The following is a 27766-nucleotide window of genomic DNA, read 5'->3' on the forward strand; positions in this document are numbered from 1 at the left end:
TATGTACCTAGTAAGGCTGGATCTGACTATGTATGTACCTAGTAAGGCTGGATCTGACTATGTATGTACCTAGTAAGGCTGGAGCTGACTATGTATGTACCTAGTAAGGCTGGAGCTGACTATGTATGTACCTAGTAAGGCTGGAGCTGACTATGTATGTATCTAGTAAGGCTGGATCTGACTATGTATGTACCTAGTAAGGCTGGATCTGACTATGTATGTACCTAGTAAGGCTGTATATGACTATGTATGTACCTAGTAAGGCTGGATCTGACTATGTATGTACCTAGTAAGCAGTTTTTATTAGTTTCAGTGTTTAAATTTGCATCCATTGAATGCAGAAAACGTAGAGCTGACATATGGAGATAATGATAAGTTACGAGCCCAATTTAGCTAATATTTAATGTGTTGCCGCCTAACAAGATTGCATTTTGGTAAGGGTCTAGTTGTGTCAGGAAGTGACTACAGGGTTCTAGGCCTTAGAGAAGACACAACAAGCAATATAGCAACATGCACTACTTTCCTAGTGTCGTCTCCTTTTTCTACAGTCCAAATGGCATTTCTATGCGCAGATCCTGTATGACAGCACATCGAGTACATATGGGTCCATATCATGGACCTGTAGATAATCAGCGTGCTGGTTTATACTGCTGCATCATATTCTCCCCTTGTGGTGGTGTACATTTCCCTACTAGCAGCTGAATACAAAGGGTCTTGCTGCTAAAAGCCATTGCTATTACATGGGGGGATGCAATATTAAAGAAGTTATCTGGGAAATAACACTGATGACCTATCCACAGTATTACATTGGAGGGGGTGTGAGTCCCAGCAGCCCGCTGATCAGCTGTTTCGGGAAGCTGCAGCCCTCACCGGAGCTTTGGTGGGCACGGTGGCCTCCTGGCGCTCACCAAGCACAGTGCTGTACAACGTATAGCTGCTGTGCTTGGTATTGCAGCTCAGCCCCATTGACCTGAATGGGGCTGAGCTGCAACTAGGCCATGTGACCGATGTACAGTGACATCACATGTCCTAGGAAAAGGCCACTGCATTCATGGAGTGCCCTGCCTCTTCTAACAGCTGATCAATAGGGACCCAGGTGTCGGAGCCCGCTGATCTGATATCGATGACCTATCCTGTGGATAGGTCATCAATATTAATTCCGGATGACCTGGAATAATGGGAAATCAATATTGACTGGTATGGCTCTGACTTCCGGAACCCCAACCAATAAGCTGTTTTAAGGGACCGCGGTGCTTGGGCTAGCACTGTGGTCTCTTCACTGTATACCAATCGCAGCACAATACAGTGTATAGTGGCTCCTCTTGGTATTGTAGTCCTAATCACTTGGGTAGGATTGAGCTGCAAGTGCCATGTGACTGATGGAGGTGACATCAATAGGTGAGGAAAGGCTACAGTGCTCATAAGAGTGCAGCTTCCCCTTCAAACAGCTGATTGGCGAGTGTGACGGGAATTTAACTCCCACCAATCAGGTAATGATGACCTCATCAATACTGGAACCATGGAAACCCTTGTGATGCTTGTTTTTCCAAGTATAAACCTTTAAACAACTCATTAAAATAAGTTATTTTCAGTCGTCTTCAGAGGGCGCCAATTTTAAGTGAATTTCTTAAAGCTATTTTTTTTTTAGCCAAAACCAACAGAATGGCCGACACAGGCGTCTAGAAAGTGCCTCTATAGTAGTCAGTCCGCATGCACATGACAAATCCTGTATAGCAGGTGCAGCATCTAAGTATGGCCATCTGTATGAAAAATGTCTCTATTACATTTCTATACAAAACAGAGCTGTAATATGGCAGTGTGCATGAACCCCTAAAAGAAGGATAAATGGACAGTGTTGGCTGAAATGGTGCATTTCGGTTTTAAAAAGTCGCATTTTAGTGCTACTGGCGTTAAAATGTTGCAAATCGAGAGAAATAGGCAGATGGTCAAGTTTATATTTAAAAAAGTCACATTTTAAAAGTGGCACGCGCCTTTTGATATTTGAGCTGATATATCACCACTTTTAATTGTAATGTTAGTATTTTTTTATGCAAATGAAGCCATTATTGATAAATGTCCCCCCGTATCAGGGGCGGATTGGCCATAGACCTTACAGGGAAATTTCCCGGTGGACCGATGCCCAGGGGCCAGTCAAGCCCTCTTGATGGCCGCAGGCTAGGGACACAATGATCTGATGCTCAACGGCCACAGGTGCCCTCCTGAACTCAATTGTATTACTGTCCTCATGATGATGATAGAGTTGAATACTGTGGCGGGGGCGGCAGGATTTTGTGCTGTCCTATGGTATTTGGTTCTGCTAGGGCGGTATTCTGCGCTGCACTACAGTATTGCAGGCCCCGCCTACTTCAGTTTTCCCCGCCTTCTTGTTTTGGTCGTCTTCTGTCAGTTTGATCCCACCTACAACATAGGGCCACTTTAAGCTCCCAAAACGCCCCTGCCCAGTATGTAGGGAGAATGACCATACTACGGATAAAAGATGGTTATTATAGATGTAGAATTCTTTACACTTAAGACACACATACCTTGCATGACAGCATGTGTCTATAGCAATGTCTGGGTTCTTCAAGTACTCAGCACTGATCTGACAGAATACCGTGTGCGATCTTAGCGCCATTATTACTGGGATCAGTATATTAATTGGGTCTGTATAAACAATGTCTGAAATTTGTGTGGCAAAGAAAAATTTGCATGCAAAGATTAGAGTCATTCTAGATCTATGGTAGGCGATTCCCTAGCAACTCGTCTGGACGTGTAGCTTCTACACAAGCAACTTCTTGCGTTCTGTGGTTGTGGAGACTCGTGTTAGGGCACATGTGGAGACACCAGGTAAATATTAGAATTAGATGGTTACTAGAAAGCCCCAAGGAAAAGAATTGATGCTAAGCAACACATATAGGTACTGACGTCATTTATAAGCTGTTTGGAGGAGTGAGCACTATGGTCTCTTCCTTGGCCTATAACACCACGTCCTGTGGTAACATGGCCTTTCTGCAGTCAGTCACATTCAAGTCTATGGAACTGAGCTGCATCATAAAGCCACTATATAACCTACTGTGCTGTTCTTGGTGTAGAGAGTCCACAGTGCTAATCCAACTGCCCTAGACCCCTCAAACAGCTGTTCATCAGGGTATCATGAGTTGGAGTTTTATGTGCTCCTAACACCCCTCACCGTGCATACATATGCCCCCAATACCTGTTTTTCATGTCCGAGCTTTCCTTCCTCCCTGGAAGACATCAGATTATCCTGGCAGAGCTGTTTACTTTCTCCCCTTGTTTTGTTGAATACATAACTTTATTGATACACAAGCCTGGCTGCACTGCACAGAGATAAGTCACAGGCTGACCACGCCCCCACTCTGCTCTGCATGCAGCATACACTCACTACAACTCCTCCTCCTGTGTCCATCTTTCTACACCCAGACAGGAATCTACTTCTCACCCTGTCTCTAAATCCCATCCCATTACTGACTGTCCTCAGGCTCTGCCCTCAGGTGTGTATCTAATCCTATCCTGTGTGATACAGCCTGCTGAGCGGTGTATCTAATCCCATCACTGACCGTCCACAGGCTCTTCCCTGACTATCTCCAGAGTGTGATAAACAGCTGGAATCAACAAGCGTATCCAATCACATCTGTATCTAATCCTATCCTGTATGTGTGCCTGATACACATCCTGTTGTGTGCGATACTGCCTTCTGAAGTGTATATCTAATTCCATCTACTATGATACTGCCTGTTGAGCTGTGTATCTAATCCTATCTTCTATGATACTGCCTGCTGAGCTGTGTATCTAATCCCATTTTGTATGACAGCCTGCTAAGTAGTGTATCTAAGCCTATCTTGTATGATCCTGCCTGCTGAGCTGTTTATCTAAACCCTTATGCACAAGACCGTATCCATTTTGCGATCCACAATTTCGGCAGTCCCTTTGAGTTCTATGGATTTGAGGTCCTCATTTTGAAGACCAGAATAGGACATGTTCTGTCTTTACTGGAACTGACATACGGATCTAAAAAACACACTGATTACGTCCATGTGCTTTCCACATCCGTATATCAGTTCTGTGAAAGATAGAACATGTCCTATTCTGGTCCTCATAATGCAGATCTAAAACCTATAGAACTCAATGGGACTGCAAAAAAATGTGAATCGCGCACGGACAGTAACCTTATTTAGTGGATGCGCGACTTGCAGACCGCAAAACAGATACAGTTCTGTGCACGAGCCCTATCACTTATACTCAGAGCCCATAACAATGACGTCCACAGTGCCCCAATAACAGTGACGTCCACAGTGTCCCCCATAACAGTGACGTCCACAGTGCCCCCATAACAGTGACGTCCACAGTGCCCCCATAACAGTGACGTCCACAGTGCCCCCATAACAGTGACATCCACAGTGCCCCTCGTGCCATTCAATGCCATTCATTGCCCCCATTGATCCATTCGTTATCCCCTTGGGCCATCCAGTGCCCCACTTGTGCCATCAATTGACCCCCTTGTGCCATCCAGTTCCCCTATTGTGCCAACCATTGTCCCCTTGTGCCATCCAGTGCCCCACTTGTGTCATCAATTGACCCCCATGGGCCATCCAGTTCCTGTATTGTGCCAACCATTTCCCCCATGTGCCATTCATTACCCCCACTGGCCATTAATTACCACCTTGTTCCATCCAGTTCCCCTATTGTGCCAACCATTGCCCCCTTGTGCCATCCAGTGCCCCCTGTGCAGTGGCGACTCCAGGAACAATATATAGGGGGGGGGCACATAATATACCACAGTCAAAAATGGGGGGGGGGGGCACTAATCATTTTCACCAGTTATTTCGGTATGCAGGGATACCTTTTTATTATACTAACCTAATACATTTTGTTGGTATGAGATGACTGTTTGATTGGCACTATTTTGGGGTGCATATGACTTTTTGATCGCTTGGTATTACACTTTTTGTGATGTAAGGTGACAAAAAATGGCTTTTTTAAGCACAGTTTTTTTTAAATTTATTTTTTATGGTGTTCACCTGAGGGGTTAAATGATGTGATATTTTTATAGAGCAGGTTCTTACGGATGCAGCGATACCTAATATGTCTACTTTTTATTTAATTATTTCACTTTAGCACAATATTAGCAGTTTTGAAGCAAATAAAAAATCATATTTTAGTGTCTCCATTGTCTGAGAGTGATAGCTTTTTTATTTTTTTTTACCAATTGTCTTAGGTAGGGTCTAATTTTTTGCGGGATTTGATTGGTACTATTTTTGGGGGCATACGCCTTTTTGATTGTTTTAGAGTCTCCATAGTCTGATATTTTTTGGGAGGCGATTGTCTCATGTAGGGGCTAATTTTTTGCGGGATGAGGTGACGATTTGATTGGTACCATTTTGACGTACATATGACTTTTTAAATCACTTTTATTACCTTTTTGGGGAAGTGAGGAAGGGCAAAATTTAAATTTCATCATAGTTTTTTTTTTTTTTTTTATGGCGTCCACCGTGCGGGGAAAGTAACATGACCCGTTTAGAGATCAGGTCGTTATGGATGCGGTGATATCAAACATGTTAAGTGTATTTTTTATTTGTAATCAGTGATAAAGGTGCGGCTATAAGAAGAAATTCTTGTTTTATTTTGTTACTTTATTTCATTTTTTTTACATTTTTTTGACCCAGACCCACTTGGTTCTTGAAGATCAAGTGGGTCTGATGCCTATATAATACCCTACAGTACACTATATAGTGTACTGTAGTGTATTGTGACTTTACACTAGCCTGATCAGGCTGCTGCCTTTAGTAGAAGCCTGATCCGGCTTACCTATACCATCGCAAACCGGAAGCCTGTGAAGGCGTCCAGTTGCCATGGTAACCATCGGACGCTACCACAACAAAGCAGAGACTGATGAGGGAGAGAGCCCCCTTGCCTCTGTGATCCCGTCAAGTATCGGGTGGCTGCAACATCGCTCTTTCCCTCCCTGTTAACCCCTTCCATACAGCGGTCCCTATGTATGCTGACACTCTGCGAACTGCTCGGCCCTCCTAAAAATGGGGGAAGTGTGTGTGTGTGTGTGTGTGTGTGGGGGGGGGGGGGGTGTGTATCGCGCGCCTGGCCATCCATAAAATGAGGAGGGGGCACATTGAGGGCTGCGGGGGGGGGGGGGGATATTATATATACATTTTAGAAGGTTCTAATTCCTGCAGTCATGGACTGCGGGGATCAGCACCTGTCAGCCGGCATTAGGATCGTCTGATTGGCGGGTGGGCAAGGTATAACCTAGGGTGGGCAATTGCCCCCCCTGTAGCGACGACTATGCCCCTGTGACATGCACAGCATAGTGATCAGCCTCTGTGGTTGATCGCTATGCTGTCACTTCTGCACAGCGCTTACATCGTGCTGTGCAGGAGTCAGTACAGGCTTCACATAGAAGCCTGTACAATATAGAGAGCGGCCAGCAGTCCTGCACATGCGCATTCAGCCTAGTGCGCTGTGAAGACGGCCGCCCGGAGCTTTCTCCAGCAGGAGGCGGTAACTGCTGGAGAAAGGAAGATAAGAAGATGGACTTCGGCCCGAAGCACAGAAAAGCCATCTGGAGGGCCCACATGACCGGGAGGCAGATCTCAAGAACGGCTGCACTGTGGAAGGTAAGTATGTGACCAATAATCTTTCCTCCACAGGTTAGCATGTAATAGCAAAAAAAAGGTTAAGCCCGGAGAACTCCTTTAATGGGACGTACTAGAAGTCTGTATCATCAGACATGTCCTATTAGGATCGTTGCAAATAGACATAATAATAATCACAACTGTTGTTCCAATGTTACACTGCATCTGAACCTCGCATTTCAAATTAGGCAACTCTAGCCTGAAATGTGAGCAAAGATCTTAACCCTAACGCTGGGTTCAGACCTGAGCGTACTTGAACGTACGCTCTGTATGCGCGATTGTACGGGCGTTTGCAATCGCGCATACAGAGACAAGCGAACGCCCATTGTCGCGCGTTCCCGCTAAAGTCTATGTACGGGAACGCGCGACAAGACGCCCCAAAGAAGCTCATGTACTTCTTGGGGCGTCGGGCGTTTTACAGCGCGATCGTACGAGCTGTAAAACGCTCAGGTGAGAACCATTCCCACAGGGAATCATTGGTTCTTGCCTGTTGAGCGTTTTACAGCGCGTAGGAACGCGCTGTAAAACGCTCAGGTGTGAACCAAGCGTTAGTGACCAAGCCTGTTTGGGCCTTAATGACCAAGCCAGATTTGGGAAATCTGGCATGTCACTTTAGCAGAGAATAACTTCGTAAAGGTTTTGCACATCAAAGTAATTCTGACATTGTTTTCTTGTCACATATTGTACTTTACTTAGGTGGTAAAATTTTACCCATAAAATATGCGTATCTTTATTAAAAAACATACAAATCTATTAAAATTTGTCAAAATTGGCATATTTTCCTATTTTCAACTGCAATATTTCACATACATACATAAATAGTATTCAATATTTTTATCAGAAATATATTTCCACATCTTTACTTTCTTTTGGCTGCACTTACAAAAAACATACTTTTTTTTATTTTTATTTAGGAGACTTACCATTGTAACATTCATTTTAAAATTTTTGAAGTACATATTTTTTCCTGCAACAAGCGAAGTTTGCAGTGGCTTATAAATGTCAGAATAATAGAACCCCCCAAAAGTAACATTTTGAAAACTAGACCCCTTAACGTATTCATCTATGGGTGTAATGAGTTTATTTACCCCTAGTTTTTTAAAGAAATGAATGCTAAGAAGGTGAAGAAAAAAATTATTTTCATTTTTTACACAAAAGTTTAAAGAGGTTTTTTTTTCTACAGAACACATTAAAATGAAGAAGTACACCCTAAAATGTATCACCCCATTTCTCCTGTCTTCAGAAATACCCCCATTGTGGCCCTAATCCTATGTCTTGACACACGGCAGGGCCCAAACATAAAGGAGCACCTGGGGCCTTTCAGATAATAAACTGAAAATGGTCCAGGCCCCATTTCACACATGTAATGGCGTTGAGCTGCAAAATGATAGAAAACCCTTATGAATGACCCCATTTTAAAAACTAGATCCTTTACAGCATGCATCTAGTGGTGTGTATTTCAGCCTCTGAAGCGGTGTCGCTTTCAGAGTTTTCAGAGCATAGAAATTCATATGCCTGCTCTGCACTGTATAATCTTCGAGCCATTTTTTTACTAAAAAGCTCAGAAAGAAAAAAAATATTATATACAGTACAGACCAAAAGTTTGGACACACCTTCTCATTCAAAGAGTTTTCTTTATTTTCATGACTATGAAAATTGTAGATTCACACTGAAGGCATCAAAACTATGAATTATCACATGTGGAATTATATACATAACAACGAAGTGTGAAACAACTGAAAATATGTCATATTCTAGGTTCTTCAAAGTAGCCACTTTTTGCTTTGATTACTGCTTTGCACACTCTTGGCATTCTCTTGATGAGCTTCAAGAGGTAGTCACCTGAAATGGTCTTCCAACAGTCTTGAAGGAGTTCCCAGAGACGCTTAGCACTTGTTGGCCCTTTTGCCTTCACTCTGCGTTCCAGCTCACCCCAAACCATCTCAATTGGGTTCAGGTCCGGTGACTGTGGAGGCCAGGTCATCTGGCGCAGCACCCCATCACTCTCCTTCATAGTCAAATAGCACTTACACAGCCTGGAGGTGTGTTTGGGGTCATTGTCCTGTTGAAAAATAAATGATGGTCCAACTAAACGCAAACCGGATGGAATAGCATGCCGCTGCAAGATGCTGTTGTAGCCATGCTGGTTCAGTATGCCTTCAATTTTGAATAAATCCCCAACAGTGTCACCAGCAAAGCACCCCCACACCATCACACCTCCTCCTCCATGCTTCACGGTGGGAATCAGGCATGTAGAGTCCATCCGTTCACCTTTTCTGCGTCGCACAAAGACACGGTGGTTGGAACCAAAGATCTCAAATTTGGACTCATCAGACCAAAGCACAGATTTCCACTGATCTAATGTCCATTCCTTGTGTTCTTTAGCCCAAACAAGTCTCTTCTTCTTGTTGCCTGTCCTTAGCAGTGGTTTCCTAGCAGATATTCTACCATGAAGGCCTGATTTACACAGTCTCCTCTTAACAGTTATTCTAGAGATGTGTCTGCTGCTAGAACTCTGTGTGGCATTGACCTGGTCTCTAATCTGAGCTGCTGTTAACCTGCGATTTCTGAGGCTGGTGACTCGGATGAACTTATCCTCCGCAGCAGAGGTGACTCTTGGTCTTCCTTTCCTGGGGCGGTCCGCATGTGAGCCAGTTTCTTTGTAGCGCTTGATGGTTTTTGTGACTGCACTTGGGGACACTTTCAAAGTTTTCCCAATTTTTCGGACTGACTGACCTTCATTTCTTAAAGTAATGATGGCCACTAGTTTTTCTTTACTTAGCTGCTTTTTTCTTGCCATAATACAAATTCTAACAGTCTATTCAGTAGGACTATCAGCTGTGTATCCACCTGACTTCTCCACAACGCAACTGATGGTCCCAATCCCATTTATAAGGCAAGAAATCCCACTTATTAAACCTGACAGGGCACACCTGTGATATGAAAACCATTTCAGGTGACTACCTCTTGAAGCTCATCAAGAGAATGCCAAGAGTGTGCAAAGCAGTAATCAAAGCAAAAGGTGGCTACTTTGAAGAACCTAGAATATGACATATTTTCAGTTGTTTAACACTTTTTTATTATGTATATAATTCCACATGTGTTAATTCATAGTTTCGATGCCTTCAGTGTGAATCTACAATTTTCATAGTCATGAAAATAAAGAAAACTCTTTGAATGAGAAGGTGTGTCCAAACTTTTGGTCTGTACTGTATATCACACCCTAAAAATGTAAAGTAAATGTTTGCTAGCGCCAGTAGCGGTGCGTCCACTGACCGACAAACGGTGACAGATGGCCTCTGACCGCCAGTGACAGACGGACACAGGGTCCCTAATGAAAGTAACTGACCGTCCCTAATGGACACCTAATGACGGACGACCACTGACCGTTACGGACGAACAGTTTATAAATTGATATATTTGTTTTTTTAACAGTAAATCGCACAGCCAGGACAGAAGTCTGATCTCTCTCCTCACAGAACAACTGCCCTGAGGGTAGAGAGAAACACAGCTTTTGTCCTGACTGTGTTAGTAAATATAATGGATGTGATCTCCATGATATGGTTATCATGGCAGATCTTCAGCACAGTAACCAGTGCGCATGTCTGCGCCATTTTTTTTTATTTTATTAGTAGGGGCTCCTGCTCTTTATTAAACTTTTAAAAAACCTTAATTAGGGGCCAAATTGCCCCGATCGGGGTGCTGGGGGACCCGATCGGGGCGTCCTTCTATACACTCTCTCCTCTTCTGAGGAGAGAGAACTATTCCGGGGGCGGTGGCGGCCGGCATATAGTTTACACATGCACTGGCTCTCCACCGCCGTCTTTGTTGAGGTACTGGGGGGTTGGGTGAGGATCGGGACCCAGCTTTCCCTTATGGGGAAGCTGGGGGACCAGATCCTTGCACCAGAGACTTTCTCCCTCCTCTCTTACATGAGAGGAGGGAGAAAGTTTACTGCCGGCAGCTCTGCTTCCAGCATTTTTGGTGATCGCTGTGATCACGTGATCAGAGACCGCTTGTCACGATCTCCTATCACTGCCCCCAACCTTCAGCTACCTCTGCTAGGTGCGGGCAGGGAGCTCCTGCGCTTTTTTGTAGAGCTAGCTTGTGCTAAAGTGCTGCCGTAAACACACGTATGGGTGGTCACTAAGGGGTTAATCAAGAGCAGTGGCGTACATATAGAAGTAAGGGCCCTATAGCAAGAATCAAACCAGGCCCCCCACACAGGACAGAAGGGTTTCTGCCTAAACCCTTTTTTAGTGACCCGTGGGCCATTTTTCCACTGCCTCATTTGCTAAAAGTTGTTCCTTTAGAGGGTAGAGTCCTGACCACGTTTCCCCTCCAGTAGAAGAGGAGATGATCCCAACTAAGGCCTCTTTCACACGACCGTATGCCCTCCGAGACATGCGGGCCATATGTCCCGGAGCGGCATTGATCGTGCGCACGGGAGCACACAGCATCATAGATTACAATGATGCTGTGCACGATGGGCCACCTGTGCACTCATAAGATCATGTGAGCGCGGGACAATAGCCCCATGGGCGGCCCGACATGCACAGCATCATTGTAATCTATGATGCTGTGTACTCCCATGCGCACGATCAATGCCGCTATGGGACATATGGCCCGTTCACGGACCGTATGCCTCGGAGGGCATACAGTCGCGTGCAAGAGGCCCAAGACTGAGCCCCCTCTTGCCCTGGGCCCCATAGTAGTCGCATGGTCTGCTGCTATGGTAGTTACGCCCCTGATCAAGAGGCCTGGTGGTGATTGTTCATGCCCTCTGCACATAGTGTTGCATCTTGAGACAAATGAACAGAATGAGTTTTTCACATTTAGATGCATGGTGGATACCTAATGGTAATTTCTAGAACTTACTTAGGCCTTTTTCACACGACCGTATGGCTTTTTCAGTGTTTTGCGGTCCGTTTTTCACGGATCTGTTGTTCCTTTATTTGTTTTGGTTTCTGTTCCATTTTTCAGTTTTGTTTTTCCATATGGCATATACAGTAATTACATAGAAAAAATTGGGCTGGGCATAACATTTTTAATAGATGGTTCCGCAAAAACGGAACGGATACGGAAGATCATACGGATGCATTTGACTTGAATGGAGCAATGGAACTTGATTTGCGTTCTATTTTTCAGTGGAACGGAAATACGGAAACGGAATGCATACAGAGTACATTCCTTTTTTTTTTTTTTTCGGAACCATTGAAATGAATGGTTCTGTATACGGAATGCAAAAAACGTCCCGTAAATGGGAAAAAAAAAAAAAAGTTGTGTGCAGGAGGCCTTAATGATGATTTACTCTTAGGATAGGTCATCAGTATTAGGCCCCATGCACACGGCCGTGTGCGGGCCGTGAAACCGCGGCCTGGATCCCTCCTGAGAGCAGGAGCGCACGGCGTCACTGGTTGCTATGACGCCGTGCGCTCCCTGCTGCCGCCGCAATACAGTAATACACTGGTATGATCTATACCAGTGTATTACTGTACTGTGCCGGCAGCAGGGAGCGCACGGCGTCATAGCAACCAGTGACGCCGTGCGCTCCTGCTCTCAGGAGGGATCCAGGCCGCGGTTCCACGGCCCGCACACGGCCGTGTGCATGGGGCCTTAGATGGGTGGCCCAGCACTTCCACTGATCATAATTTTTAGAAGCTGTGGGAGCAGGACCAGGCAGCAGAACTACACAGCACCACACACTACACAGCTCTGTCCACTGTTTAGTGGCTATGCCTGGTTACTGCAGCACTGGTCCCATTCACTTTAAGAGAAAATACACAGGTAACAAAAATACCCCAGCCCTTCCTCTGTTACTTGCCTCCTGTCCTGTTGATCCTATTGCAGTGTATAGTGCTTTTTCCAATCTCCATGTTAGAATTAGTAACATGGCAGCCCTAGGGTCCTTCATAAGGACCCCCTGAATATCAACCATTCCCCACTTGATTTGCGCATTGGGTTAGGGGCCAATTAGAGGACAGAGGAAGCCCCTCCGTCTATCTAACCACTAACCACTCAGACGCCGGAGGGGTTAAATGACCGGGATCAGATTTATCTCCATTCCCAGTCACTGCAGGTAGGTAATAACTGTATGAGGGCTCATTGACACAACGTTTTTTGTGTTCCGTATATGGAACCTTTTATTTAAATGGTTCCGCAAAAAAACCTGAAAGTACTCAGTATGTATTCCGTTTCCGTATTTCAGTTTTTTCGTTCCGTTGAAAGATAGAACGTCCTATTACCCGCAAATAACGTTCCGTGGCTCCATTCAAGTGAATGGGTCCGCAAACAAAACATACGAAATGTACTCTCAATGTCTTCCATATCCGTTCCTTTTTTGCAGAACCATCTACTGAAAATGTTATGCCCAGACCAATTTTTTCTATATAATTACTGTATACTGTATATGCCGAACGGAAAAAACGGAATGGAGCCCGAAACACTACTGATAAAAATAAAAACCGGAAAAACGGATACGGGAAAAATGGCCCGCAAAACACTGAAAAAGACATACGATCATCACGTGAAGGAGCCCTGACACTGTATAATATACCTAAGTCCTAAGCCCAAGGAGCATAGGCTAAGGCTACTTTCACACTTGCGTTCGGGGTTCCGCTTGTGAGTTCCGTTTGAAGGCTCTCACAAGCGGCCCCGAACGGATCCGTACAGCCCCAATGCATTCTGAGTGGATGCGGATCCGCTCAGAATGCCTGTCTGTCACCATTTGACCTCCGTTCCGCTCAGCAGGCGGACACCCGAACGCAGCTTGCAGCATTCGGGTGTCCGCCTGGCCGTGCGAAGGCAAACGGATCCGTCCAGACTTACAATGGAAGTCAATGGGGACGGATCCGTTTGAAATTGACACAATATGGTGCAATTTTAATGCAAAGTCTGGACGGATCCGTCTGACTAACTTTCAGACTTAGATTTTTTTCTGAAAGATAATGCAGACGGATCCGTTCTGAACGGATTCCATCGTTTGCATTATAGGAGCGGATCCGTCTGTGCAGACACCAGACGGATCCGCTCCGAACGCAAGTGTGAAAGTAGCCTAATTCTGCCATTATGATGTAAATCTATGTCTAATTGTGGGAAGGGGTTAATGTTTTTGTTTTTTTATGGGTAGAATGTGTTAAAAATGTAAAAAAAATCTTCAATACTCCCCCTGGCCGATTCCATGCCCTTTCTACAGTGATCCGTTGCACAGTGACTCTACTTCAGGGATTGGATGAGTGGACAGTCCACGCCATTTGCAGGGAAGTCAGAGAGCAGTCGGTACCACCGCAGCGTTGGTACTGCAAACATTGTTTTGTCCACAGCTGCAGTCCCCACGATTTCAGGAGTTACGGTAGAGGACACTTGGTGAACAGTCAAATACACTTTCAGCCTTCTAGTTTCTGGTCAAATAAACCATGAAACCGTTTTATCTGAATGCTGACAGAACATCATCAGCTCTGTTTGACATTTTCGTGCAATAGTCGAACAAAAGATCTTACTTTGAAAGAACTTTGGCAGAAAAATGATTCGTCTTTCCCCCCCGTGTCACAGAACACGTATGGCCAGTCTGAGCAACTGTAACGGCCAATATGGACTAAAGTGTGTATGGTCATGTCTACAAACAGGGCCTTCACCAGATGATCCTGCTATTCAGCCATCAACCTACCTCTATCTAATATGTATGGCCACCTTTATCCTTAGATCACTGTCAGACAATACTGCATGTAGCATACAAGCTGGCCACATAGTAACAGAACCAATCGTAGACTATACAAACTGCCTTGTGCATAGTCTGTTTATACAGGGTCGGCACATAACATGACACTCAGATTAGGTCTGTCACTGTATATTGTAAAGAACCTACAAGGAGCCCAATGTGAATGTTACAAAATTCAACCAAATTTTGGCTGACCCGTTGTTGACCCAGTTCTAGACCAGAGATCATTCGGATACAACTTCAGGCTCTTGACCGATCAGATTATGGGGTCCTAGGCTGTAAAGGGGCGACATGTATTCCTGAGGAAGATGTACAGATCATGTGAACGTTACACAAAGGACATCTGGATATTACCATATTTAAGGCATGTTACACCAGGCTCACTTACCACCCCTAGGCAAGGCTGAATTCACCTCTACTGTACTGGGTCTATGGTTTGGACTGAACCTCTTAAATATGGGCACAAATAAGAGATAGAGTTCACAAAGATGTCCTGGGGTACGAGTGCAGCAGTCTATATATTACCGCACAAGTAGTAGTGCGTGTCCGTTCACAGTCATGTGTGATTAATGGAAAAAGCAACATTGTCATATTCTTGAGCATCATTTAAGGCCCTTTTACACAGGCTGATTATTGCAAACTAACATTTGTATGAGCGTTTGTTCCCGATAAATGGCCCATGCAAAGGTGTCACGGATCAGCCAATGAATGAGCAAATGCAGATACCTAAAATCATCATTTGTGGTCAACAGAGTGTCCTGTGATCTGCTGCCCAGGGACAATGAACCTCCATGGGGATGAGCAATTACAGCAGAGCTTGTCCCCATCTAACAGGGGACAAGCTCTGCTCATAATAAGGCAATTATCAGGAACAAACAGTTCTTTCCTGATAAGTGCCTGGTTAGTCTTCCTGTGTAAAGGGACCATTGCCATTTACATCTTTATCACAACACACAAACATTTTTATAGTAAACTGTAGAATAATATGGAAAGGAGCAATCATGGGCACTCAACCTATTTTTACACAGTCATTATATGAAACTTCAAGGAACCACAATTTAAAGGACATCTGTCAGCAGATTTGTACCTATGACACTGGCTGACCTGTTACATGTGTGCTTGGCAGCTGAAGATATTTATGTTGGTCCCATGCTCATATGTGCCTGTATTACTGAGAAAAAATTAAGTTTAATATATGCAAATGAGCCTCTTTAAGCAATGGAGCTTTGCCGTTACTCCTAGAGGATCAGCTCTCTCTGCAACTGCCAGACTCTCTGCACTTTGATTGACAGGGCCAGGCAGTGATGATGTGTACACTGCCTGGCCCTGTCAATCAAGGTGCCGAGGTTGCGGTAGTTGCAGAGGCTTCATTGTGCTTAGCAATGCAGGCACATATGATTCCACTCCATTGGACTCTATGTATGGAGGTATTTTCCCTACAAGCAATGTTTTTAGGGGAGAATATCATCATACACATGCAATCCTGTACAGCTCCTCATTTTCCAACATGATGCAAAATCTACATGCGATGAGCAAATTCCTTTTGTTTTCTCTTATAAGTCTGAGTAATTATGTCCATTGGTACTACAGATATGCAGATGTCTTACTGGTGGTCAGCATTGGCTCAATGTTTTCCTTTGTATGGCTCTGAGCATATTTGAAATGGAAACAAGACCACAACTCTAAGGCCTCTTTCACACGGGCGTTGCGGGAAAATGTGCGGGTGCGTTGCGGGGAACACGCGCAATTTTTCCACGCAAGTGCAAAACATTGTAATGCGTTTTGCACTCGCGTGAGAAAAATCACGCATGTTTGGTACCCAAACCCGAACTTCTTCACAGAAGTTTGGGATCGGTGTTCTGTAGATTGTATTATTTTCAGGGAAAATAATAGCATTCTGAATACAGAATGCATAGTACAATAGCGTTGGAGGGGTTAATAAAAAACAATTTAGCTCACCTTAGTCCACTTGATCGCGAAGCCGGCATCTCCTTCTGTCTTCATCTTAGCTGTGTGGAGGAACAGGACCTGTGGTGACATCACTCCGGTCATCACATGATCTTTTACCATGGTGATGGATCATGTGATGACCGGAGTGATGTCACCACAGGTCCTGTTCCTCCACACAGCTAAGATGAAGACAGAAGAGAAGCCGGGCTGCACGATCAAGTGGATTAAGGTGAGTTAAATTATTTTTTATTATTTTTTTAACCCCTCTAGCGCTGGTTTACTATGCATTCTGTATTCAGAATGCTATTATTTTCCCTTATAACCATGTTATAAGGGAAAATAATAATGATCAGGTCTCCATCCCGATCGTCTCCTAGCAACCGTGCGTGAAAATCGCACCGCATCCGCACTTTCTTGCGGATGCTTGCGATTTTCACGCAACCCCATTCATTTCTATGGGGCCTGCGTTACGTGAAAAACGCACAAAATAGAGCATGCTGAGATTTTCACGCAACGCAAAAGTGATGAGTGAAAATCACCGCTCATGTGAACAGCCCCATAGAAATGAATGTGTCGGGATTCAGTGCGGGTGCAATGCGTTCAACTCACCATCGCATCCGCGCGGAATACTCGCCTGTGTGAAAATGGCCTAAAGACAGGTCTTGTTTCCTGCCAACCTCTGGGTATTATGCAAAATTCTGTAGCAGCAACGTGCTCAGCTGTATATTTGTGCATATTTCGCTGTTTGTACACATAAAATACATGTTTGTTCTATGCATTTGCGACGCTTAAGATTTTTTTATCTTCTTACATTTTTCAGATTGTAAATACACGTGCCATTCTCATTGCCAAGGACAGGTACAATTAAACTGTGAACCGAATGGAAAATTAATGGAATGTCTACCCACGTACGACACACTGGACCACTCCAATAACAATGAAAAGGTAACCATTTATTCCTTGAAAGCTGGCACTCAGGAGGATTGTACATAGAGATAAAAGGCACTATCAGATAGCTTATTTTTGCCCTATAAGACGCATCTTCCCATAACGCGTACCTAAGTTTCAGAGGAGGAAATAAGAAAAAAAATATATTTCATCAGACCTCAGCTCCAGAGCCCAGTCAGACCCCAAATGTTAATAGGACCCCCAATCAGACCCCCATGTTAATAAGACCTCAGATCAGAGAAAAAATAATAAACCAACTTACAAATGTAGTCGAGCTAAAATTTACTCTGGTAACTCTAACACATTTCACAGTGTTATCTCGTGCCATCTTTTGACAAAAGCCATTGAAATACATTGAAAGAGTTAGTTAAAAGGGTTGTCCGGGTTCAGAGCTTAACCTCGGACATCCCTTCATTTTCACCCCGGCAGCCCCCCTGACTTGAGCATTGGAGCAGTTCATGCTCCAATGCTCTCCTTTGCCCTGCGCTAAATTGCGCAGGGCAAAGGCATTTTTAAGAGTTCCGGTGACGTACCGGGCTCTCCATGGGGCTGCCAGGAACCCCGGTGACATCACCGGCACTGATGGGCGGGATTTAGCGCTGCCCTAGCCAGTAAAACGGCTAGGGCAGGGCTATGACCACCCCTCAAAGCCGGTGACGCCACTGAACACGCTGCCTGTGCCCTGCGCGATTTAGCGCAAGGCACGGGAGCGCATCGGAGCATGAGATGCTCCGATGCTAGCCTCAGGGGAACTTACTGGGTAAAAATAAGAGTATGTCCGGGTTCAGCTCTGAACAATCAATTGTAGCTCGGCTGCATCTGTACCTCTCCTGCCCCAGATGCCGCCGCTGCTCCTGAGATCCAGCTCCTGCTCTTCCTGCCGTGCTGTGACCCGATGTCACACAGAGTGAGGTCACAGAATGACGACGTCCTCACACTGTGCACTGGTAGCACAGAGTGCGGCCAACACCAGGAAGCGGTGAGTACAGAGCCCGCACAGGCAGCGCTGCAGTCACTGCTCCCTGGTCCTCCTGTACTAAAGAGCGCTTCCATAATGGAATAGCTCATTAGTATTCGCCCTATAAGACGTACTGACATTTTTGCCCTGGGGTGCTTCTTATAGTACCTTGTGTGATGGCTTGTCTCTCTGAGAACAAAATGATTGTGCATGCTGAAGTCCAACAGCCCAATCCACAATTTTAGACCTGGCGTGAGCGGGGAAAAGTCGCAGATTGCAGTTGTGCATTTCAGTGCAGTTGTGTATTTCAGTATAATAAATGATCCCCTAAGACTTTTCATTTTAACTACCCCTGTCTGGAATATAATGGTATGCCTGGAAAGGGCTTTCATGAAAAAGAAAGATGAGCAGTTCATTAGATCTGATTTCTGGTAAATCAGGAGTGGTAGCGGGAATGACCCTGTTGTTTTATCTAAGAGACCTTGGTAATATCAGAGCAGGGAGGACGACCAGTGCATCAACGTATGATTAGTGATTCTTCCTTCAAAACGATCAATAGCCACAAAAATAAACAGGTAATTGCTTTAAGTACATCACATAATTTCCATTAGCCATGGTCCTCTTCCTGTCCTATAAGCATAGAAGTATAATACCGTAATTACAGGAGTAATAAAGAAAGTTAAGTCCTGCTTTGTCTGCACTGTGTTTTCGATTCTGCTTATGTACACGACCGTATCCGCATTGTGCTCAACAAACCATGGATCCACAAGAAATACGGACACCTTTCCTGTGCAATCCGCATTTTTCTCATTCGCATTGCTAGAAATGAAAATTTTTGTCCACAATACAGACAAAAATAGGACATGTTTTATATTATGGATGACATCCATATACTGTCCTTTTTTGGGGGGTTTTATGCGGACCCATAGAAATTAATGGGTCCATGTTCAATCCGCAAAAAATGCAGATTGGACACGTATATAAAAAATACAGGAGGCTTTAGAAAGAGTGGGAAGGATTTTCTGATACGGATAAATGAGAAGGTTATTTTCTTGGTTTGGTACTAATCCTTTGTATAATAACTTTTCCCATTTATAATAAAACTTAAAGGGGTTCTCCGGGAATTAAGAAAATAAAAATACTTAAATATTACTTTATTATAACATGTAAAATATAAGAGTGAAACTGGTTCGCACATCCTCAATACTATGCTTTTATCCAATAACTGCTTCTCAGCATAATTAACATCGCTTCTCAGCGCAATCTATAGTATACCTACCCCTATGTTGCATACTGTACATGAGGCATTGGTATACAATTTGATCAAAAAGCATAGGCCCACTCACCACGACAAGGTTGCCTCCTTTGAGTGGAAACCTACTCTAAATTTGGCACCGCAGCACTGCACCAATAGGCAGCGGGACCCAGCAGCCAAACAACGCCCCTTCTGTCTGTTAGAGCCACCCTGGCACTGGGCCCCACCAACCCACCAGCACAGCACCAGAGCAACAATGGCCACCCGCACAGCACCGCACCACGTGAACAGTTGTCAAAGCTCACCTTATCACTAGATTTTAGGAACTCCAACTGAGAGGTAGAAATTTATACACACGACAGTTGTTTTTTGTGATCCGCAAATAGCGGATCCGTGTTCCTGTTTTTTTTAATATCCACATCCGTTCTGTTTGTCTGCAAATTTTGTAGGTTGTGTTTCCATGTGTCTTCCGTTTTTTTTTGCGGTCCACAAAAAAAAACCTGAAGGCTGTAATTCTTGAAATTTAATATATACAGGTTTCCCAGCAACCATCTGCAAAAGAAAAACTAAAAACAGATGCGGATGACATACGGATGGCTTCCGTTGGTCATCATTTTTGCGGACCTATTGACTTTTTTTTTGCGGACGTGAAACACGGACAGTGGATGCGGACAAGAAATGGATGAGTCCAACGCATTTTTAACGGATCCATAGAAATGAATAGGAAACCATCCGATCCGCAAAAAAAAATGAACGGAGGCCGCAAAAAAACACTGCCGTGTGCATGTAGCCTTATGCAGTCTCCTGCTAATTAAAATCACCTGGGCCGAATGGGGAGTAGTGCTGATACCAGAGGGGGGAAAAAGAATACATTCTACAGGACATGTAAAATATAAGAGTGAAACTGGATCGCACATCCTCCAATAACTGCTTCTCAGCGCAATCTATAGTATACCTACCCCTATTTTGCATGCTGTACATGAGGCATTGGTATACAATTTGATCATAAAGCATAGGTTGCCTCCTCGAGTTGGAATTTACTCTGAATTTGGCGCGGCGCTGTGCGATGACCACCAGTGCCGCAGCACTGCACCAATAGGCAGCAGGACCCAGCAGCCAAACAAAGCCCCCGCTGTCTGCCAGAGCCACCCTGGCACTGGGCCCCAGCAACACAGCACCAGAGCAACAATGGCCGCCGCACAGCACCGCACCACGTGAACAACTATCCATCAATATCTTTGCACTGCACAACCCCTTTAAGTTAATTCCTCCGTACCCGCCAAATACTATCTGTCATGGTCCGTTGTCACACCTGTAGATTTTGGATGGTCTTAATAATGAAAATCAAGCTCTTGGCAAGGTTTTCTATTTGGACTAGTTCCCAGATTTCCCTTCTCTTCCAGCACTTAGTTTCCCGTCAAGTGTCCAGATAATCAACTTGCAAAAATGTAATAGTGTTCTGAAAAAGCAGAGTAGAGAATAATAATGACTAATAATAATCTCTACAGTTTCCACGTAAAATGTTGATTGGCTCTTCAAACTGGTTTGCTTCCATGTAAATCATAGGTGTGCGGATTTTTATTTTCACGTGGGGTCGGCATTACTTCTCAATCTGGTGGCGGTTTACAATCGTGATGCTGAGTGAATATTGATGTGGAAACCAGTGAAACATCTGTAATTTGTTTATATTCTGTATTTTACAGCTTCATGTACAGCAGAAGAACATTGGGGAACTTATTATGTGGGGAATATTTGAAGTCCGCTTAGCTTGAGTCTATGTTGTCGTAGTCTGTGCCAAATTTATGAAATTGTTTGTTAAATTTGGCGCACTTTAACCTAACTTCATTGTCCTAAACCTAACTCCGTTGTCTAGAAATGCCACAATTAGCACAATTGTAGAGAAGAGCCTGGCCTCATATACTTGCTTTTACTTGTGGTCTGCCTCTATGCTGTGATGGTGTGACAACCTTACCAATCTTTATGAATATGTAGAAACTACTGAAAGAGTCAGGGGGAGAGTTATCAATCAATCTGCACCGAAAAAAGAAGTGCAAAATGCGCCAAAATGCGAAGACATCTAGTTTGTGCCAAATTTATCACTTACTAATGTCAGTATTCACTCCATAAAAGATTAATGCTAATATAGAAATATGCTGAGAAAAGTGGACGTGGTTAATAAAGTGGCGTTAGGACCATCACATTTCGGAGAAAAGGCGCAAATATAGGCGATGTTGGAAGCATACCCCAGACATGTGTAAAGTCATGAAAAGTCACAACATTTTGTTAAAAAGTCGCAGGCTCCTGCAGAGCTGCCCATATTCAGTACATTCTGGTTTTCTCCCACAAACCGGCCTAAAAATACAGAAATTCTTGGAAAATGTCAATCTCGTCAAAATGTCGCAAATCTGCACTAGGTCTCATTTATTATGCTTTGTATGACATTTGATAAATTTGGTCTCAACTTTCACCAATTTTATCTCCAGCTGAAACTGCATTGAAAAATGATAACTCTTTCCCATATACTTTATTTGTAGAATCCTTTTTTTGCCTTTTTTTCCCATTACAGATTAAAACATATATTGTGTACATGTAAGAGAATGTATACCCAGAGGTCCTGATGCCTCTGCTAGTTACCTTCACTGTATACCTTTTTTGTGGCTCTAAAAAGCATAGTAGCGTACGGTTTTAAATACCCACAAAGACCGAGCATCCGGCGAATAGATGGCAAACTCTTTTTCTATGCCCGTACAGAACACGGAACGCATACTCCATGATAGAAATGCCTATTCTTGTCTGCAATTGCAGACAAGAATAGGACAAGCTCTTTTTTTCGGGGTCGCAGAATGGAAGTAGGGATGTGGACAACACTCTGTGTGCTGTCCGCATCTTTTGCAGCCCCATTGAAATGAATGGGTCCGCATCCATTTGTCCGGATGCGGACCCATAAATACAGTTGTGTGAATGTACCCTATTTTAATTATTAATTTATTGATAAATGCTATGACAATGAGCGACCTCGTACACGTAGAATATATACAGTATAATGCACCCTCCACACGTGGCCTCCCAGAAAATGACTAGTGAGAAGTTCTAAAAGCATGATGTTTCCATTATGTCATGGTTTGTTAGGATACAGCCACATGGTCAGGTTTTCTGATGCAGTTTTGGAAGCCAAAACCAGGAATGGATTAAACAAAAATAAGTATCTGTCCTTTATACTTTGTTTCCTTCTGATCCACTCCTGATTTTTGCATCCAAAACTGCATTAGGAAACCTGACCGTGTGGCCGCACCCTTATATCCCCAACACTATTCAAATATAATAATAGACCACTGAAGTAATAAACATAAGAGTAAGGACTCTTGCACACAACCGTTGTTTTATTCTGTGTCTGTTGCGCCGTTTTTCGTGATTTTTTGCGGACCCATTGATTTTCAATGGGTCCGTTGAAAACTCTGCTAATGCACCGTTTTCCATCCGCGTCCGTGATCCGTGGTTCCAGTCCATCAAAAAAATATAACCTGTCCTATTATTTTTGCGGAAAACTGTTTGCGGACCCATTCAAGTCAATGGGACCGCTAAAAAAAACGCGGAGGCACACAAGATTGTCATCCGTGTCCCTGTCCGTTTTATTTCCTATCATTTGCATGGCAAACCTGTCTTAGACTTTTTTTTACTTTCCTTTATGTCTGGTGGCCCTCCAAAAATAAAGACACACTGAAACAAAAACGGAACAACGGAACCCCGTTTTGCGGACCGCTAAAAAATAGTGTCGTGTGCATGAGGCCGGGCCCGTGCTGTGGACTGCAAATTGCGATCTGCAATGCATGAGCATGGACCATGGGGGTTCCACGATCTGTCCGTTCCATTTTTTTTTGCAGAACGGAACCCCATGGAAGCTGTCCGTAGTGTATCCGTGGGGTTCCGTTCAGTGCTTCCGTTCTGCACACCGCGTCTCCAGATTTGCAGACCCATTCAAGTGAATGGTTCCGCATCTGTGATGTGGAATGCACACAGCCGGTGCCCCGTGTATTGCGGACCCGCAATATGGTCACGGCGGGGCAACCGCCGTGTGCAAGAGGCCACAGGGTCCATTAACACATCAGTATTTTTCTTTTCCAGATTTCCATTCTGTTTTTTGCGGATTCTTTTTTTTCCACAAAACCTTTTATTTTTACCAATTGTACATCCGCATCCGTTCCGTTTTTCCACAAAAAACTGAAGGAGTTTATGTTGCTAGGGTACAAAAAAAATTTGATGCATTCCGCATTTTTGCGGACCCATTGACTTAAATGGTACGACGGACCGCAATTTGCAGACAATAGTAGGACAAGCTCTATTTTTTTTTGTGGATCTGCATGACGGAACGGAATGGAACAACGGATGCAGACAGCAAACTAAGTGCTGTCCACATTTTTTGCAGGGCCATTGAAATGAATGGGTCCGCATTTCGTTTCGCAACATGAATCTGTAGGGCCTGTTTTTATTAGCTTTTTTTAGCTATTTTATATGTTTTTCTCGTCCAAGATTTTTTCCCCCAGATACTATATTAGCATAAAGGACTGATCAGGACCTCATGTATCCACTGGAACAGAGAGCTCCTACATAGAGAGGACCCAAGACATTTGGTGGCACTGCATGGGGGTCGAACATGTTCCCCCATAGATTACAGTTGATTGGTGGACAATTAGATACTCTGTGATCAGCTTTTTGTTGGTGGAGCTATTCTAAAAAAAACTAATTGTGCAAAGTAGACAACCCATACAAATAACATAAAAATAAGATTAGAAGATAATAAGATATACTGTATGCATTAAAGGGCTCGTCCTTGGTTAGTAAAACATGGCTGCTTCCTTTCAAAAACAACACCACGCGTCAACAGGTTAGGCTACTTTCACACTTGCGCTTGATCGGATCCGTTCTGAACGGATCCGATCATATTAATGCAGACGGAGGCTCCGTTCAGTACGGATCCGTCTGCATTAACTTAGAAAAATTTCTAAGTGCGAAAGTAGCCTGAGCGGATCCGTTCAGACTTTTTTTTGATTTCAACATTTTTATTGAAGTTTTCTTTTCCAACAAAAGTATCAGCATATCAAGGCTGTATATAGACATGTCAAGGTGGATGCAACCACCAACGAGTTTAAGTCAGTCACAATTTTCCATTATTATGGACAACATGGCATAACACTGATATACAGAACCACAATCAAAAATAAGTAAAACAAAATTATAATGTAATATATCATCAAACGGACAAAGGCACGTCAAGTAAGTGCTTTTAAGTAGACACCAAGGCGCCATAACTAATACATATAGTAACGTGTCTGTCATATCCGTAGGCTAAACTACAGGAGGGACCCAAATAGAAAAATACCCGAGAATGGCTCCAAGCATCCCCCTTTATAGGAACACTACTTGTAAGAGTCACTCAGTGGGAGAATTTTGAGTGTGCAATCCAAGGACCCCAGATATACCTATGTTTAGCAGGAGGGAGTATTGTAGAAGGAACCATTTTTTCAAACCGACAGTTGTTATTCAATTCCGCTACCACCTCTGAAATATCCGGGGAGACCACTTTTTTCCAATGGCGGGTTATGACTAATTTAGCCCCGAGTAAGACCCGCCCTGTGATGGGTCTATAGGGTGGATGAACATGTTGAATACCCAAAAATAGAAGAGCGAGCTCTGGGGAAGGGGGAATGTCATGGTCAGATAATTCCCTCAGTAGCTCGAACACCCGTTTCCAGAACCCTGTAATAACTGGGCATGCCCACAAAACATGGAGCAATGAGCCCACAGCTCCACATCCCCTCCAACACAGAGGGGAAGAAGCAGGGTAAATGACATGTAGCCTCTTGGGCGTAAAATACCAACTTAGAAGTGTCTTGACCCCAGCTTCATAATGTGTAACACACTTAAAGTTAGAGGTCAAGAAACCTATTGCATAGGTCCAATCCACTCCGGAGAACGTACACCCTAAGTCACGCTCCCAGTTCAGAAACGACTTGGATTTGACAAACTTAGATTTATCTCCCATACATTCATATATCCTTCCAGTTGCCCCTTTCTTTAATAAGTTACGGGATTGATAAAGCTGAACAATCCCCATGTGTACAGAGGGAGGCTTAGATGCGACAGACTCCAGTAAGTGCTTCACCCTAAGGTAGTTAAACACCTCTCCAGCTGAAAGCTGGAACAACTGTTGAGCATTGTTAAACGAGAGGACACCCTCAGGCCCAATAAGCTGAGAGACTCTCTCGAACCCCCGATCCCGCCATCTGCTAACATTGATATTTTTCAAAATCCACTCAAGTGAACGGGTATCTAAATGCGAGAACAAGGTATCGGTTGAGTCTGAACACATACTATGAAATTGCAGCCAAAGCATCCCCACATGTTTCACTGTCCGGAGGGAAAGGTCAGGCACTTTTCCCTCCCACAGTATGTTAATAAGCAGATCTCTCAACGAACCCCCCTTAATTGAAAGGGACTCAATTTGATGCCACGCTTTGTCGCAGTCTCTATCCCACCATTCCCTTGCCAGAGATAAACCAATAGCCTTGTGATAATCCCTTATACAGGGCAATCCTAAACCACCAGCTTTCTTCCTTAGGAAAAGCTGCTTTTGGGCAATTCTGGGTTTAGATGATTTCCAAATATATTTGGATAATATTGCTTGCGCCTTCCGAAAAAATTGGTCAGGAGTCGAGATAGGGAGAGCTCTAAATATGTAAATCGGTTTAGGGAGCGTCATCATCTGAAACGCTGCTACTCTCCCAACCCATGATATATCCTTCATGGAGTAAAGGGAAAAATCAGATGTCAGAGTGTCGAGGAGAGGCTCGTAGTTTTGCTTGTATAAAAGAGAGCAGGGATATGTCAGCTTAATCCCCAAATACGGGAGCTCCGTATCCTGCCAATCTAGGGAAAAACTGGATTTTAACTCTCTGGCATCCGTCTGAGAGATATTAATTAGAAGGGCTTGTGACTTGGAGTTATTGATCTTGTAATATGAAAGTGCGCCAAAATGCGCTATTATGTCAAACGCGGATCTCAATGACTGGAGAGGGCTCGACAATGTGAGGATGATATCGTCTGCATATAACGAGATTCTATGGTCTCTCCCCCCAATATTTATTCCTTGAACCAGGGGAGCTTTCCTAATGTGTTGTGCTAATGGCTCTAGAGCCAAAATGAACAATAAGGGTGACAGGGGACACCCTTGACGGGACCCATTGGTGATTTGGAAGGGGGCCGACAACACCCCGTTAACCCATACCTTGGCCATGGGGGAGGCATATAAGCTAGAGAATGCGTTCAAAATGTTGCCCTGAAAACCCATCTTACGGAGGACTGAGAACGCGAACGACCAATGTAGACGGTCGAACGCTTTCTCAGCATCTAGCGTCACCGCCAACATTTGGAGATTATTGCACTCCGCGTGGTCAAACAGATTAATCAATCTCCTGGTATTATCTGATGAAATACGACCCTTAACAAATCCTGTCTGGTCATCTTTAATCAGGGAAGGAAGAATAGCTGACAATCTACTGGCAATCAACTTGGCGAAAAGTTTGATATCTGAATTCAACAGTGAGATCGGTCTGAAATTTTGGGGAGTGTCAGGGGACTTACCAGGCTTCGGTAAGGTAACAATAAGGGCCGTGAGCATCTCAGGTGGGAATGGGGTTCCCTCAAGAGCGCTATTGAAAATGTCTAGTACATAAGGGGATAGTACAGGAAGAAAGTGTCTATAGTATTCATTAGACAACCCGTCTGGGCCTGGGGACTTACCAGATGGTAAAGTGGTCACTAGTTTTTGGAGTTCAAGGGACGTGAGAGGGGCATTTAACGAAAGGAGCTGGCCCGGAGAGAGGGTAGGTAAATCTGAGTGATTCAGAAAGTTCTCCACTAGTTCAGAGTAATTGTCAGGCAAGGTAACTGTTTCTTTAAGGTTATAAAGGCTATGATAATAGCTACGGAATTGTTCAGCAATGTCTCTAGGATCTAGAAGTTTCGCTTTAGAGGTCGGGTGTATAAGAAATGGGATTTTTTATTTAGTTTGCTGGGCCTTGAGTTGATTAGCCAGTAGCTTGCCAGCCCTATTCCCCTGAGCATAATATCTCGACTTCATCCTGAGCAGGGATCTGGAATAGTCACGTGCCAACAAACTGCCTAACTTCTCTCTCTCTGCCTTCAGCAAGGAAGACACTTGAGGTGTAGGTAATAATTTATTACGATTCTCAAGCTCCGCAATAGATTTAAGC

The 27766-nt window shown here is 44.0% G+C and overlaps 1 protein-coding gene across 2 annotated transcripts in view; it reads left to right on the forward strand.

The window, feature by feature from the left end:
• The window catches only part of RASSF3 (Ras association domain family member 3), a 158922-nt gene that overhangs the window by 75493 nt on the left and 55663 nt on the right, over window positions 1–27766 (forward strand). For both annotated transcript variants that reach the window (XM_044280482.1, XM_044280483.1), the window contains exon 2: window positions 17156–17280. In XM_044280482.1, the coding sequence (XP_044136417.1) occupies window positions 17156–17280 (125 nt within the window). The remainder of the gene's footprint in view (window positions 1–17155; window positions 17281–27766) is intronic.

This window comes from Bufo gargarizans, chromosome 2 (assembly GCF_014858855.1).
Source record: "Bufo gargarizans isolate SCDJY-AF-19 chromosome 2, ASM1485885v1, whole genome shotgun sequence".
NCBI lineage: Eukaryota > Metazoa > Chordata > Amphibia > Anura > Bufonidae > Bufo > Bufo gargarizans.